The 16,816-nt window shown below is 40.7% G+C and overlaps 1 protein-coding gene across 6 annotated transcripts in view; it reads left to right on the top strand.

Moving 5' to 3' along the window:
* The window catches only part of MAP3K15 (mitogen-activated protein kinase kinase kinase 15), a 70,708-nt gene that overhangs the window by 11,133 nt on the left and 42,759 nt on the right, over positions 1–16,816 (top strand). For 3 of the 6 annotated variants that reach the window (XM_081001579.1, XM_081001575.1, XM_081001576.1), the window contains exons 4-5: positions 9,322–9,399; positions 13,990–14,183. In XM_081001579.1, the coding sequence (XP_080857705.1) occupies positions 9,322–9,399; positions 13,990–14,183 (272 nt within the window). Of the gene's footprint in view, positions 1–9,321; positions 9,400–12,995; positions 13,029–13,989; positions 14,184–16,816 lie in introns of those variants that run through there. The other 3 variants (XM_081001577.1, XM_081001578.1, XM_081001580.1) reach the window with 2 other exon arrangements.

The following is a 16,816-nucleotide window of genomic DNA, read 5'->3' on the forward strand; positions in this document are numbered from 1 at the left end:
ATGATTTAAAGTGCCTGAAAATCTAGTGGAAAATCAGTTGTAAGAAATGAGAGAGAATGTTAAGTAGTCCAAATAATCTGTGGGTGTGATTATTCTCCTCCAAGAATACATTTTATAGTACATCTGACATCAACCGCAGCTTGCATGGATGATGCTCAGAGATGCTAGGAGTCCTAATCTAGCTACTGTAGGGCACTAGGATGGGACAAGCTGCTCTGAGCTAATTGTGTTCTTCAAACTTGGCATGTTTTATCAGACACCCATATTGGTACTTTATTTTGGAAACCCTAATATATTTTAGATGTTTAGCCCTAAACCGCTGGTTAATGTCCCCTGCTTTTTGTAGCTGTTTTGAGGCTGGGAGCATGAGTTGAAGGTTACAATTGGGAAGTCTCCTCTGCTTGAGTTTTAATCAGAACTGGAAAAGAATTCGGTGGCTTCAAAATCTTGCCTTTCTTTCTGCAGTGTTCCTTGCTGAGCTCCTGAAACTCAATTATGGGCCTGACCCCCTCATGAACCTAGTGCTCACCCAAACTGCCTTCAGGGCTTCAGATCCAGATTAGATATATACTGTGGAACAGCCATGCCTTCGAGGTTTCAGATTCAGACTAGATACACCATGGAAATATGATTCTTTCCCCCATGGAACCCCAAAACAAATGCAAATGCATGTTGGTTAGCTATTTGTGTGTTTTGTAAATGTAGACCATTGCGTAGTATTTGACTGATAAAACACTGCAACAGCTTTAAGCTTAATACTGAAAATTTGATGGAGGTGATGACTCATCACCTACAACAAACAGCAAAGGAATAATGTAAATTATATTTTCCCTTTGCTCTTTAAATTATGTTACCTTTTTGACTTTTGAAGATTGATTGGGTTATAAAAATAAACGGAGCCTGTAAGTATCATAAAGGCAGAGTAAGGAAAATGAGTCATGTGTGATAGTGAAACAGAGCAACCTTTTAAAAATCTATCAACAGGCAGACCCCTTTGTTAATATTAAAATGCTACTTTCTCATATTCTTTTGGCAAATTCCTCAGCCACCAAGTACTCATAACATAGAGGCTATACATTTTGCAGAGAGTGCATATAATTATATTCAACAAATATATCACAGTGGTTAACATACTGGAGGCAGTTGAAGGGGACTGATGGTATGCAAACTAATACATATAAAATGTTATTGTTACATGTTGAGCTTGTAGGTCTTTATATAATGAGTTGAGCCATGAGTCACATCACCCACAATATATGTGTGTAGAGGAGGGTGGGGGGGAGTCATTCTGGTTCCTGCAATCACACCTAGTTATAAGATTTAAAAATCATTTATTCGAAACACATCTCTGTTTTGAATGAAGCATTCTGCTCCCACAATTAAATTTCAAATTAGCAGAAGTATCACATTTGGGAATGGTAGGGAGCAGAAAACTTCATTAATTTCAAAAACAGAGTTGAAATCTTACAAGTTGGTCTGCTTACAGTTTTTGTGGGGAACAGGAAGGCCACACACATATGTGGAATATGAGGTGCCTGTGACTCAATCAATTCCTGTTTCATAGTTAGTAAATGTAGATATCAGTATTGCCCCAAAACTACAGTAAAACTGGAGACAACAATATGAGCAGAATCAAGCTGTACCTCCCACAAGTGTCAATGAATAAATTTCCCTTCATGATTGAGGTCTACCCTTCTGCTCTGTTGTAGAATCATGATGGAATTTTCTTCTAACTCTAGCCAAATATTTCTGCCTTTGTGTTTGTGTCTTGTTTGAGTTGCATATATTTTGTATGTACGAGCTTCCCCCACCCCAGCCCTGCGCCTGGGGGGGAAATAAAATTTATTTTCTTTATTCCCCCCCCCCAAATAACTAGGTGCGCCCTATGGGCCGGTGCGCCCTATAGGGCGAAAAATACAGTAACTGTTTGCTTTTATTTTGTTCACTCCTCTTCAGTTTTGCAGCATACTGTTGCTCAAGAGTTGTGTGGGTTAACAGATGGCTGGTTCAGGGAACCATGAGTGTTGCCTGGGCACATATTATTTGAAGTAGCTAATGAGGCTCAGGTTTCTCACTTCCTGCTCTAACGGGGCCAGTGACAAGGGCTGGCATCACTGGGCACTTACCAAGGCTTATGCTTAAATAAGAAGACCCACTGTCATTCCCAGGAACCTCCCGGGCCAGCTGATTCTCCTCAGTGTTTCTGCTGCTTCACTTGCCTGCTTCAAACAAGCATACAGTGAGAGAAGGAGAACCTTGCTTTGTCCTTTCTGTCTGGGAGGTGGGAGGTAGTGTGGATTGGAACTAGAGTGGGGAGCAAGCAAATGGGCAGGAGTAGTAATGAAGAGCCCCACCCCAAAAAAACACCTACCATAGAGACAAAGTAACTGCACCCCCGTTACGTATATCAGTTGACTGGGGTTGACAGTCTAAGCTACCTCACAGGGTTATTGTGAGAATAAAGTTGAAGTATATTGTCCTAGTAAGAAGGCTAGTAAGAAGGTTGGATAAAATAGAAGAACATTATAGACAAACTGATCCCTAGAAAGAGACAGATTGGCATAAGGCTTGATGGACCATCCTTGCCCTTCATCCAGTTTGCATGTGACCATATCACACTGTCAATTTGACATAGTGAGAAGTCTGCATGTTTGTTCACTCTCTTCTAGACGCAATTTTTCACACAGTATTGCCAGCCTGCAAGTTGCTCCAGGCTTGAGGGATTTATAGGCTGGAATACTGGAAAGAAACTGCTGGCTTAGAGGAGTGTAAGAAAGCGCATACAAAAATTTCGGTCTGTGGCTGTACTATGAATTCTGAGAACTGTAGTTTACCCATCACGGCGCTACAGTGAGCAAACTGCAGTTCTCATATTTTGGGGGGTCTCTGTGCAGTGTACTTCAAATTTATGGTGTGTACACAGTCTCAGTCATTACTCTACGCAGTTCTGCATGTGTGCTGAGGACTGGCCAGGCAGGAGAAGGGGTTCGATTTAAATCGTTTCCCCCTCTTTCGTGTGAAACAAATATCAAGTGACTTTGCCCAATGGCTGTGATACTTAACACTGACAATTGATGTGGTCAAAACACTTGCTTTGTGATTTTTATCTGGGCAAGTCAGAAAGCCACCTTTAGCCTGTTTACTCACGTACTATGAATGGAAGCAGTCGTGTAATTTCCAGTTATGCAGGTAGAACTCAGCATGTATCAGGTTTCTGCGAGGTACTACTTGGATGTTTGTTTCCAGAAGGTGATGCTTGGGGAGTGCTCTTTGGGCCCATGGAACCTTCAGTGTGAATGGGCTGGACCATTGTCTTGTCTCAGTGGACTTGATGAGAGCCAATAAACTGAAACTCAACCCAGATAAGACTGAGGCTCTGATAGTGGGTTGTTCCTTTGGCCAGGTGGATGGGAGGTTGCTTGCTCTTGGTGGGGTAATGCTCCCTCTGAAGGAGCTGGAATACAGGTACTCCTGGATCCATTGCTGTCTCTTGAGGCTCAGGTGGCCTCCGTGGCACGGAATGCCTTCCATCAGCTCTGGCTGGTGGCCCAGGTTTGCCCTTATCTGGACAGGGATAGTCTTAACTACTGTTGTCTATGCTCTAGGTTAGATTACTGCCTTATGTTATTTGTTGGGCTGCTTCTGAAGATGGCTTGGAAACTTTAGCTGGTGAAGAATTCAGCTGCCGGGTCGCTCACTGGGATAAGACAGCTTGAGCCTATCATGCCAATCTGACCTGATTGTACTGACTGCAAGTTAGTTTTGGGGCTTAATTCAAAGTGCTGGTTTTGACCTATAAAGCCTTAAACAGCTGAGGACTGCAATACCTCAATGCCCACCCATATGACCTGGACCCTGCAATCATCTTCTGAGGCCCTTTTTTTGTGCTCCTTCCATTAGAAGTCTAGGATGGCAGCACAAGAATGGGCCTTTTCTGCAGCGGCTCCCCACTTGTGGAATGCCCTCCTAAGGGAGGCTCACCTGGCACCTGCATTACATTTATTTCAGCATCAGGCAAAAACTTTCATCTTCTCCCAGGTCTTTGGCTAATTAAACAATCTATGGCTTAAAAGTTTTTTGGGGGGACGGGGTGGTTATTGTTTGTTATTATGGTACAGTGGTACCTCGGGTTACATACACTTCAAGTTACATACTCTTCAGGTTACAGACTCCGCTAACCCAGAAATAGTACCTCGGGTTAAGAACTTTGCTTCAGGATGAGAACAGAAATCGCGTGGCAGCAGCGCGGCAGTAGCGGGAGGCCCCATTAGCTAAAGTAGTGCTTCAGATTAAGAACAGTTTCAGGTTAAGTACAGACCTCCGGAACGAATTAAGTACTTAACCCGAGGTACCACTGTATGTATTTTTGTAGTGTTATGAGTTTGTGGGCTTCCTGGGCTCCCCTTCTAATTCCTGGGTGCCAGACACTGGATTTGGCATGTTAAAATGCAAGCCAGGAGCCAGCTTGATAATGCACTGCTAAAGATAAACCATTAGCAGGGAACAAAGACAGGGAGATGGGCTATCAGCAGAGCAAACACACTCTGTCAGCCAGCAAATGTGTGGAGCCCCTCTCCCCTCAACTGTGCTCTGTGTTAGTTTGCAGAGATAAAGGCCAGTGGTAGTAGAAGGTTTAAGATTATAGTTTCACCTGATGTGAGTCAGAGAAAAAGAGGTGTCCGTGTGCAAGCAGAGAGAGCTGGAGAGATGAGATCAGGGCACAATGTGGGCTGAAACATTGAATCCTAGGTGGCGGCCTTGGGAGAAACAGGACCCTTTTGATGTGTATTGCTTTGAACCCCTCCATCGCAGGCTCAGGTTGTATATATGTGTAAATAAAGCAAACACCATAAAGACACCACAGTCTCCACTGTGCCTCATTTCCAAAGGAAACACGAACCCTGGGTAAGTGCCTGCACCCCTGGAATCTGGCAGCACTCAAAGGTCAGGGTGGCATGGAACAGTATATATTTTTGTGGTTTTGAATTGTAAACCACCCTGTAATGCTTGGATGAAGGGTGGTACAGTATAGAATTTTAATAAACAGCAACAACAATGCAAATTCATAGAATTGCCCAAGTGTGTGAAACTTACAAGCATGTGCAACCTTTGCATTGCATTGAGTTGAGTGAGCTTATGACTTAACTTTGTGTTAGAAAGTCAACACAGAACTATGTCTTACCGCAACGAGCAAGACAGGAGTTTGGTTCAGGACCATTCTAAACCTACTACAGTCGTACCTTGGAAGTCGAATGGAATCTGTTCCAGAAGTCCGTTCAAAAACCAAATCGCGGCTTCTGATAGGCTGCAGGAAGCTCCAAAAGAACGTTCTAAAAGAACGTTCACAAACCATAACAATCACTTCCTGGTTTGCGGCGTTCAGGAGCCAAAATGTACGAGTTCCAGGGCGTTCAACAGCCAAAATGCGACTGTACAGGAGATTTCTGTGAATTATTTTTTTTTAGTCCAGTTAAGCATGATTTTAAGCTACTAGGTATCCCCCAATTGTTGGGTGGGGTGCTTGCTCTTAGTCTTCTTTTAAAAATGGGAAATGTTTTCTTCTTCTTATATCTGATAACAATTTGACCAGTCCCACCCCCCACCAGAATGTTTAAATCAGGACTAATATTTTCAATGAAGGAGGAAATGATTTGAAAATGAAGCTGGGAACATTTGTGTCAGCAGTAGAATGCATCTGTTGGGACATGGCCTTTGAGCTTAGTTTAGTAGTTTTGTAGGTGCTCTGAGTAATAAGGCTCTGGCGCCAGTTTAAGCCTTACACAAGTGGGAAGACTTAGGTTTTTTAAAACACACACAACACCCTGGGATTTGTCAATTTCTGTTGTTCTAGCAGTAAAATATTATGAGATACAAATGAAAAGAGATGTTATCCTCCTTGACTTTACAAAGCAAACAATTAATATTTTGTCTTGCTAATTTACTGCCCCTCTGAGAGTCTTAAATCATGAATTATGAGTTGCTTCTAACATCCGGGAGCTGGGTTCCCAAAACAGAACTGGCCTTGCATGTAACTAAAGGTCACCATTTTTTATGCCCCTGTATGTGCCCAAAGCTCCTGGGAGAGTTGACCTCTGACTGCCATTTGCAACCACTGGTGGTGTATACACAACTCTGCAGAGCCTGTCAAAGCACTTATCTGTGAAATAAATTGCAAATAACTCAGCCTAGTGGAACAGTTTCTTCTTTCTCAGAGTGTTACCATGGTGTAGTCATGGTTTTGGAAACAGATTGTGCTCCTTGATTTCTGAGGGGTCAGCATTGTTGTAGAAATATGTAAAATGTATGTCTATTTTTTATGGCAGGTTGCATTATACTTCCTAACTTCTCATGACTTCCTTTTGCATAGATTGGCCAGACTACCGTATGAAAAGAGAAGCTTTCACTAGTGCTTATTAGGAGTAGATATGGATAAGTTGCCCAAAACCTTTGAATCCAAAAATAAAATAAAAGCCTGCCATGTTTTGTTAGAGCAAATGTAACAAGAAACAGAAACCCCAACTAAGAGACAACAGGTTGTTGCAATTTTCCTAAACTAATAAGGAATTGAGGAAATTACTCTTTGACTTTGTGTCAGTTCTGTATTTGAACTGGATAGAAAGTTGGTGTTTTTGTTATGTTGTCTGCTTGTAGCAACATAAATGGAAAACACTTTTCTCTAAGGTCTGTTTCCCTGAATGTTTTGAGTGTCCCGCTAACCCAACAGCACAACTACAGTCAAATCAATGATCTGTGAAGCAAATACTGTATAACAGATAATACAGAGTTCAGGTACATGGTCAGTTTATTGGCCTAGTGGTTCTACTAACATGAGATAGCATAAAAGGCATAGAGTTGATTTTTAATAGTGCAGTTTCAATATGACACATGGCACTCACTCTGATACTCCTTTTAGAAGAGTTAAGAAACACTGGAAGCTTGTACATTTCAGTTGGCTTTTATTGCCAATGTTTACTTTTTGGATAAGGTGCATAAAATATTAAATGTTTTGATTTATAAGACAAGGTTGCTAACATGCCTCTAGCTTTCATATCACACCCAGTGGCGATGATGAGTACATACGGATCAAGAGAAGCGTAGTTATCTCTAGGCAAAAGTAGGTTTCCAAGAAAGATATGGCATGTTTGCCTCAGTTAAAAAAACATTACTTAGAAATTTCAGAATACTTCATTCGTAGGACTGAGGCCCCTATGCACATACTAACATATGCATTATTCATTATGCTGTTTCATTAGTAATTTTAAGAAGACGGTACCATAAATGATAAATTTACCATAAATGATAAATTGTACAGTACTGACTATCTTTGTCCAGTTAATAAGCCTTTTTAGGAACTGCCCGTTCATCCCTGCCAGATAAATCACAAGCTGTCAATTTTCTGAGGAATGTACAGATTCAAGATGCTTCCTCCTTCTTGCTGAAGGGGGCTCTTTACATAAATGTATACCAAATATATTTTTTGCTTTTTTCTTCAGGTCATAATTAACATATGTAATAATAATAATAATAATAATAATAATAATAATAATAATTTATTATTTATACCCCGCCCATCTGGCTGGGCTTCCCCGGCCACTCTGGGCGGCTTCCAAAAGAATATTAAAATACTATAATACATCAAACATTAAAAGCTTCCCGAAACAGGGCTGCCTTCAGATGTCTTCTAAAAGCCTGGTAGTTGTTGTTCTCTTTGACATCTGGTGGGAGGGTGTTCCACAGGGAATATGTTTATGAGATAGTATTATTGTGCTTATGTTACTCAGTTTAGTTCCACTGCTCTTTCTATGATCATTCATTGGGTGGTAAAAAATGTGTGCTAGTTTCTGCAAAATATGGCAGGAAGAACAACATCCAAATTTCCTTTTGGCCTAATCAAAATACTTTTTACTGTTTTCAGAAGTATTAATGAGAGGCAGCAACTTGGTTTGGTAGTGCGTGTGACAATATGAATCTCCTTCTAATATTATTTAGGGTGGGGAACATGTGACCTTCCAGGTACTACGGGACCACAACTCCCATTATTGTTCACCAATGGCCATTCCAGCTGGGGCTGATGGGAGTCCGATAACATCTGGATAGCCAGAGATCCCCCACCCCTGCTTTAGAGACAGGAGTCCTCTTTATAAGTTTTGGAAAACATGGCACTTCTTCAGAAAGCGTGCGGCCTTGTAAAACTCAAGATTCAAATAATCTTTGGAGCATGAACTTTATAGTAGCAGCAGCAGTTGCATTTATTATGTGACCATAAATCATAACATGTAAAACACATGTGTTTAAGGTGTCATGATCTCTGAAATATGCAAGACTTCACATATGGGAATAAATAGAAACAGTATTGTTTAGAAGCCCCATATATAGAAACTTCTATATACTACACCTATATACAGTGATACCTTGGGTTACATACGCTTCAGGTTACATACTCCGCTAACCCAGAAATAGTACCTCGGGTTATGAACTTTGCTTCAGGATGAGAACAGAAATCGTGCAACGGCAGCGCAGCAGCAGAGGGAGGCCCCATTAGCTAAAGTGGTGCTTCAGGTTAAGAACAGTTTCAGGTTAAGAACGGACCTCCAAAACGAATTAAGTTCTTAACCTGAGGTACCACTGTACTGCAATTCTACTTTCCTAGGCTTTGTATAATGCTATGTTTTAATTTTTTAAAATGTCTGTGTTAAGGAAGAGTCTGGATTATTTGGTAAATTTATGAGAGGTGGTGTCTGCTGACTATTGATTGTGACGTGTGCAGATTAGTGTACTGTAACTCACATGTTTAAACACATGCCATGTTTGCACCATGGTTTAAGGGTGATGTGAACATGCTTGAATGAGCCTGAACAAAGCCTTTCACTCTCATATGTACCCTCTGTTTTCCTCCTGCCATGCAGACAGGACTTCTCCAACTTCTCCAGCAGTTAGCTATATTCCCACAGAACCTTGGGTTGTCATGTCATACCAAAAAAAAGAAAAAAAAAGAATGGTCATTTAAAATGATCTCTGGTTAATTAATGAAAGAAGCTTCACAACCCATGGTTTGAAAGTGGCTTGTTTTGAAAGTGGCTGATACAACATTGGTATGGTTTCATCTGTGGGTTTGTAGCAAGTTGATCTACATCTCTGCGGTTCCATTATAAGTTGCATAAACTCTTAAAAGAACAATGCTGTACTTGATGCATGTGTGTCATATTTTGCTGTTCCCCTCTTTTTAATATATTTTTTTCTATTCTGTGTGTCTTTTCTTTAAAATATGCATACTCCTATGATCTCCATTTTTGCATAATGTCCCATTACAATTTGGAGTAGGCTGCAGTTGCCAACCGCAAAGCTTTTCTTCAAGTACAACTACCTCCAGAATACCACAGTGGTGGTATGATGGGCAAAGTATGTATCATTCTATTATTTCCCTGAATGTTCTGTAAGTGTGGCTGTGCTCTATACTGCTTTTTCTGTTATGCTTTTGAAAGCATTCTTCCCTGATATTTCAAAATGACGTTGAGGGCCCTTCCAGATGTACTTTCTATTGCACATGCATGACTTCCTATGCTTGTGAATCTGTCAGTATGGTCACGTACAATCCTGCTTTCAATATTGTTTGTGCCTGCAAAAGGTTTCGGGTGGTCAAACAGCTTCACTTCCAGTCAGTGCGTATCTGGTAGTTTTATGGTGAAATCCCATAACTTTTTATACCACAATGTTGTGGTTTATTTTTGTCCCGCTTTGGTTGCACTTTAGTTCCTCCGGATAGCAATAATGTAGTTAGCATTGGGAAACCATCACAGAACAAACTAAAGCAGAATAAGTCCTCCACTAATGCAGTGTTATTATGTCAAGGGCATGTTGCAGAATATATCCGCAATCAAACACCCATCTGGAGGGCCCCTTGGTTATCTTTTTGATTTCAAAATAGTTTCTTGTTTAGTCAGTATTATTTAGTTTACATCTCTGCTCCTCTCTGCTTTCTTACATTAAGCTCCTAGCATGAGAGCCTCTGCTACATGACTCCTTCCCACACTGCGTGAGAAGCCAAGGGCCAAACTTCCTCCCCATTCTGATATTGTCCCATCTTCCCCACATGACATGGGGGAGAGCTACCACCCAGATTACCCAGTGGTAACTGCAGTGCCTCCCACGCTATCAGTGTGTTGTCATATTCTTGTTTAAATGGAAAATACTAATAACATGCACAATTCTAAACTATAACTTCATTGCAGATCAGCTATTTAGGTGATATTTTTTTACCTAGTATCAAGTATGTCCTACTCCTTAATGTTACTGATTTAAATTGAAATCCTGAGCATGCTCCCACAGGCAATGCATTTAATAACTTTAAAGTCATTTTAACAAATGGTGTTTGCCCATGCTTTGCAGTTATTTCTAATGAATGGTTCCTGCCTTGTCTTTGCTGTGCAGTTATGTTTTTCCTTTATTACACTTTATGTTAATACACTGGGTAGAACATCTGAATTACAGTGTACCGCATTGTAGCTGAACGAGCTACCTTTAGTTTTCCTTCTTGGGAGAACATATTTTCTTGCATCCATATCCTACTTTTTTCAGTGGAAAAGTGACTCTTTGTGCTTGAAGAAAATTCTTGTATATTTACTGCAATGGAAAAAATACATGAAAGCTTTACATTCTGTTTCCTTTACTTAGCACAAGTTAGGCTTAAGACTGGGGTATTTATATGACTGCGTTCTCTTGCATGAACCTGTCCAGCAATTAAGATGGACCTCAAAGGCCTTCTTCCCTGTTGTCCCACCAACTTCAGTAACACTGGTGGTGACCAGAGATTGGACCTTCTCAGTTGTAGCTCCCTGTTGATGGAGCCCTCTTTTCAGTGAGGCTCACCTGGTGCCATCTATTTTCTTTTCTGCCTTGGGTAAAATTTCATTTTCCCGTGCTTTTCAATATTACCTCTTAGTGCTGTTTTTAAGCTTCTGATGGACTTTTGGTTGTAGTGCTGCTTTTTTGTTGTGATTACTGTGAGATGCTTCTTCTCTTACCAGGAAGCTTGGGTTAGTGGAGGGACATGGGCAGGGACATTCCTGCTCAGCTTGTAGCCACATGTTCACCAACTAAGAAGAATCAGCCTCAAAGTTAGCTGGCAATCCAGAGAAGGGAGTTGAGGGGGCAAGAGAGAGCTCAGAGGCAGAAGAGGATACAAGTGAGTGCTTTGTGAAAAAAGAGTTTATTCAACAGGAAAAAGCTATAGCCAGTATTAATATACTTATCAATAGGGGTATACAACTAAGTAGATCAACTGTAATTGTTTGAGATAGCCTTGTGCCAGTTTTAGTTCTTAATGTTTTATAACAGAAGCAAGAGAAACTGAGCAAAAGATTAACCAATCAATGAACTAGGGACATTGAAGCATGAAGAGCTAATGAGTTTTCCAATTCTTTTGCAAAAAGCACTATGACCCATTTTCCTCTGAGCAAAACTACCAAATTACCTAATGTGTAGTGTTTGCTCCCTGTGATTGATGTGTGTGTATTATTTATCCAGTCTCCTTGTATTATAGAGGTAAGGGAACCCTTAATGAAATTCATGACTCACTCTAGTGTTACCATGATCAGGCCCTCGTTTTAAAAGCCTTAGGAAAACAGGGACTCAGAGCTCTTCTGCCTGCTGAACCCACTAAGACACTTGAACTCAGGACACAAGGGAGAAACGTGCTAAGAGGAAGGCACACTTGGCAAATTCACACCTTGATCAACTCCCGCCCGGAAACCAATGTCCCCACTGTGGAATGACGTGTGGATCAAGAATTGGCCTCCACAGTCACTTACGGACTCATTGTTAAAACCGTGTTTATGGAAGACAATCTTACTCGGCTACGAGTGATCGCCAAAGAAGAATCTGAACATCGAAATAATGGTTGTGTTTGAGCACACCTGGTCCCCCAAAGCACACATGATGCCCTTATTCAATCCATGTAAATCACAACTGCTTGTGTCCTGAAAATTGTTGGAAGCAATGAGCTGGCGAAAACTTTTCCACATAGGAATTGTTTTTTTTTAATAAAAGCACCCCTTCATGTACTTCACATTTAGCACTGAATTGTGATGGTAATACGGAATGCTTATGTGCAGATGTGTCCTACTTTCCACTCATTGGGCTCTATTCACAGATTTTTAGCATACTCATCATTATAACTGTCATTCATTTCCAGTTTCTTCACTCAGATATTGTATAAGAATGAAAAATAGCTTCCCCACAATCTCCCCTCAATCTCTTCTCTCTCTCTCTCTCTCTCTCTCTCTCTCTCTCTCTCTCTCACACACACACACACACACACACACACACACTCTCTCTCTCACGCACACACACGGTTTTGATGGCATCCTAATGCTCCCTGAAGTTGCAGAATAACATAACTCTGCAAGCTGTAGTTGGTAGGTGTGTTAGAACTGAACAGCCATGATCTTGATAACCATTCTGTGCATTAAGGCATGGCTCTAACGGGACTGTAATGCATTGGCCAGCAGGTTGGGGATTTAGTGCTTAAATGTCAGTGTTTCAAAGGTTCCCTGTGTTGAACACAAGCACACCTCCCTGCTCATCAAGGAGAAAAACCCTTCTCACTGTGCTCTGCTAGCTTACTTTTGAACGCTCCCACACATAAATAATGTAACATCCCATCTGACAGTTCTAGCAGTCATGTGATGTCCTATGTGACATTCCATCACAAAATGCACGTGGAATCAGAACATGGCTATTGACCATCAGAAACAGAGGTGTCTGTGTTATTCTAAATATTATGTGGTTCTTGGTTAGGTTAGCATTTGGTTTCTTCTTTCTTAGATCATGTTTCCATTTGGAAGGGACCCTGAGGATCATCTAATCCAACCCCCAGCAATGCAGCAATATGCAGCTGTTCCTTACGGGGATTGAACCTTCCACCTTGGTGTTATCAGCACCATGCTCTAACCAACTGAGCTATCCAGCTCATTTAGTACTTGGCCACAGCTGAGCACACTGAATGGATCCCAATGCGCCTTTCCTCCGTGGTACCTGCAATTAAAGACATGGAAACCCTCTTCCATTTGGTTGCCATAGTAGCACAAAAACAAAAAACCCACCCACAGACAGTCCACTCTTCTGCTCAACTACCATAAGCTACCATGTTTCTAGTTATAGGGTAGTATTCAGTTAACTTTTACTTAGAGTAAACCCATTACAATTAATGGACCTAACCTTGTCACATTCATTAATTTCAGAGGATCCACTATGAGTGAAAGTTAGTTGAATAACACCCATAGTATTCATTATCCAGAAACTTTATTACTAATTATTTATTTGTGTATCGCTAAATTGCCAAAGTGGCTTCTAAGTCATTTGTAAGAATAAAACCAACTGCAAAACACTAATAATTAAATTACACAGTAAAACAATTCCATCAGTACATTAAAATAAACGTATGCAATTAGAATGTGTGATGAGGCCATTAAAATAGCAGAAAACAATTCAAACAGGTTTAGGTCAGGAGATCGGGGGAATGGTTGTCTAAGTAGGTGTGTCTTCAAAAGTAATTAGTCATTTCCTTACCTCATTTTTAAAAACTATTTGAAATTGTTTAGCTTTACAGAAAAAGTCTTGTGTTTTTATTTCAAGATAAATGCTAAACTTTTTACTCATGTCTGGGGTAGGAGAAAACCTGTGGCCCTCCAGACTCTTCTCAGTCTCAGCCAGCATAATCGATGGTCAAGGAAGATGGGAACTGTGTTCCAGCAGCATTTGAAGGGTCACAGCTTCCCGATTCCTAACTTATATGATATCTGCTATGGATGGCTGTGAATATTGTGCTTTAATTTCAAACTGAGCATTTGAACTTTGCAAGGGGTGCAGGCGTTTCTGCTTATGTTGTTGCCTGTTGAATGCTCCTTGTTTCCTAAAGGGATGAACATAAAGAACACTTAAGAGTATCATTTTTACTTTGTCCTAATAGTTTGACACTTTGTCGTCTTTTAGGCTTCAAGTGGCAATTACTACTTCATTCCGTACATTGTAACGCCATGTGCGGATTATTTTTGCTGTGAAAGTGATGCCCAGCGGAGAGCCTCTGAGTACATGCAGCCCAACTGGGACACCATCCTGGGGCCTCTGTGCGCTCCATTGATGGACAGGTTTATCAGCCTTCTCAAGGACATTCATGTCACATCATGGTAATTTTTACACACTTTCCTCTTTTAGTTATAGTAGCTTCCAGGCTTGTTGGGTATAGTATATAAAGAGCAGCAAGTAGCTCTCTCAATACCCTGGTGAATGGGTTGGTGGATGGGTCATACTTATTGATAAAGGTAAAGGGACCCCTGACCATTAGGTCCAGTCGTGGCCGACTCTGGGGTTGCGGCACTCATCTCGCTTTATTGGCCGAGGGAGCCGGCGTACATCTTCCGGGTCATGTGGCCAGCATGACTAAGCTGCTTCTGGCGAACCAGAGCAGCACACAGAAATGCCGTTTACCTTCCCGCTGGAGCGGTACCTATTTATCTACTTGCACTTTGACGTGCTTTGAACTGCTAGGTTGGCAGGAGCAGGGACCGAGCAATGGGAGCTCACCCCGTCGCGGGGATTCAAACCGCCGACCTTCTGATTGGCAAGTCCTAGGCTCTGTGGTTTAACCCACAGCGCCACCCGCGTCCCTTATACTTATTGATACTTATTGATATAATGTAATTTAGTGTAAAAGGAGTTTTTGTTTTTGTTATTAAAACCTAACAAAAGTTCTTTTGCATTTCTTGAATGTGTGATCTCCCCAGCATGCCTTCTGCAACGCAACTAATCTGCAAAATAACCAACACATATATCTTCCCTGCCTGAGGGGCGGATCATAGGGCGGAGTCTTAATTTGAGCTAAACTGCATCTCTGTCATGCAGCTAGGCATAGTAACTTGTGGTTATTTTCCAATATACTAACAGTACATAGAAGCAGAGCTGTCAGGCTAGCCCTTGGGAGAAGAAGGGAGTAAAAATAAATGTAGTATAGATTTCAAAGCCCCTGGTTGAAATAAGATGCTTTTAGACTAGTATCCTTCAAAGTGTCTGATGTTTGTTAGTCCCACAGGACTGTAACTAAAGTCTTACTATAGCAGCTAATCTTTAACATATCTTAACAGTCATCAGCAGAAGTCATTTTGTCTTTGAGTAGTAAATGTTATTTACAAAACTCATTGCTAGTAACAGTAACAGTGTGCTGATGGGTAAAAGCTAGCTTGCTAATTAGAGTGACATCAGAAGACCAGATGAAAGAGAAAGGGAATTACAAGTTACATTTCTTGGTAGATGAACTAAGTTGTGATTGTGTCTATAGTGGTAGAGTTCAAGGGTGGGGAACTGGTTCCAGCTAAGGGGGCCAGATCCAGAACCCATGCTGACTACTTTGACAGGTAGGTACAGCTGTCCACTTGTCAATCACATCAGCATTACATTAGGTGTTTCAACTTCAAAAGAAAGAATCAGAGCCCTCTTGTAAGCGTGCTCTTGATTCTTCCTTTGCAGGCACAAGTACATTAAATTATGCTGCTATATCACAGTAGGTCACAACATTAAATCAAGTTAAATTCACTTAACACTGTGTGTGCATCAGACCTCATTTGTTGTTCTGTTAGGCTACTTCGCATATGATTAAGGTGTGTTTGATTTTATATCAATTTCATATTCTATATTTAGAGATAATTGCTGGGGTTCTGAAAAGTTTACTTTTTCATTTGAAATGGATCCACTCCTTAAGTAGCCAATGATATCAGTTATGTACCTAATTCCTCCCCAAATGATCTATTATTATTTATTAAGTTTGTTAGTGACTGTTCACCATCAGGTCCCAGGGCTGGTTATGACAATTTAAAATTCAATATTAAAAACAGTCGGAACAAAATTCAAGAATCTGCAAGACTTTACAAACCTCTTTAGGATCCTAGTTAAATGGTTACGTCCCATTTTATTCAGTGTGGTTTACACATACCTAATTTATTTCTAATTTCACATTCTAGAGCCAAACTGATTTTTCAGAAAACAAGAGTGTAGATTCAACTTAGGTTTGTAAGGTACATTTAATCATGGCCAGGATCCAGAAGATAACATAAGCCTCCTACCTTGCTATAGGGAGAACTAGTTTTGAAACTGAAGGTAGTTTAAAAAGCAGTTTTTGATACATCACGATATGAAGTTCTGCCATTTAAAAAAGTCAGCAATGCCACTTAGTTCATGCAAGCCTTTGGTTATACTATGAAGAATCTTAGGATTCTAGCCATTGAGTGTGATAGCTTACATACTGTTATTTACTTTCATTAAGCTTTGTTCATATTTCCCCCCTTAAAATACAGCATTGATAGCAACCATAGTTGTGATTCTGTTTTGATTAAAAAAATGTGTGTGGGGGAATGGAGAGTTGGTTAGAAAAATCATACTTGCTGGTTGTATCCCTACCCTCCACAAATTCAGTGTGATTTAAGTCCTTTTTCACACCTCCTAAATCATGCATACGGTGAAACTATGCATGTTGATGTTAACTGCATGGCGGTTAAATTATAATAATCCTAGGCACATTGCAGAGGGGGATTTACACTGGTCTTGCTGTGTGTGGGGATGGCAGGTTTAACCTTTCCCTCCCCAGCCTTTTTTCTGATGAAAATGGATCCTGTGTTCTGCTATTAGTGATTCTAAAAAACAAATTGGGGATGTTCTGTTGCTGAGTGCAGTGCATGGACTGAAATCTCCTGCCACCCACATGCTTTGTATCAAATTTAAAATCCTTTGATGTGGCAACAAGCCAAGCAATCAACATAATGTGTAATTA

Source organism: Podarcis pityusensis (assembly GCF_964106645.2).
Source record: "Podarcis pityusensis genome assembly, chromosome: 4".
NCBI classification, from domain to species: Eukaryota; Metazoa; Chordata; class Lepidosauria; order Squamata; family Lacertidae; genus Podarcis; species Podarcis pityusensis.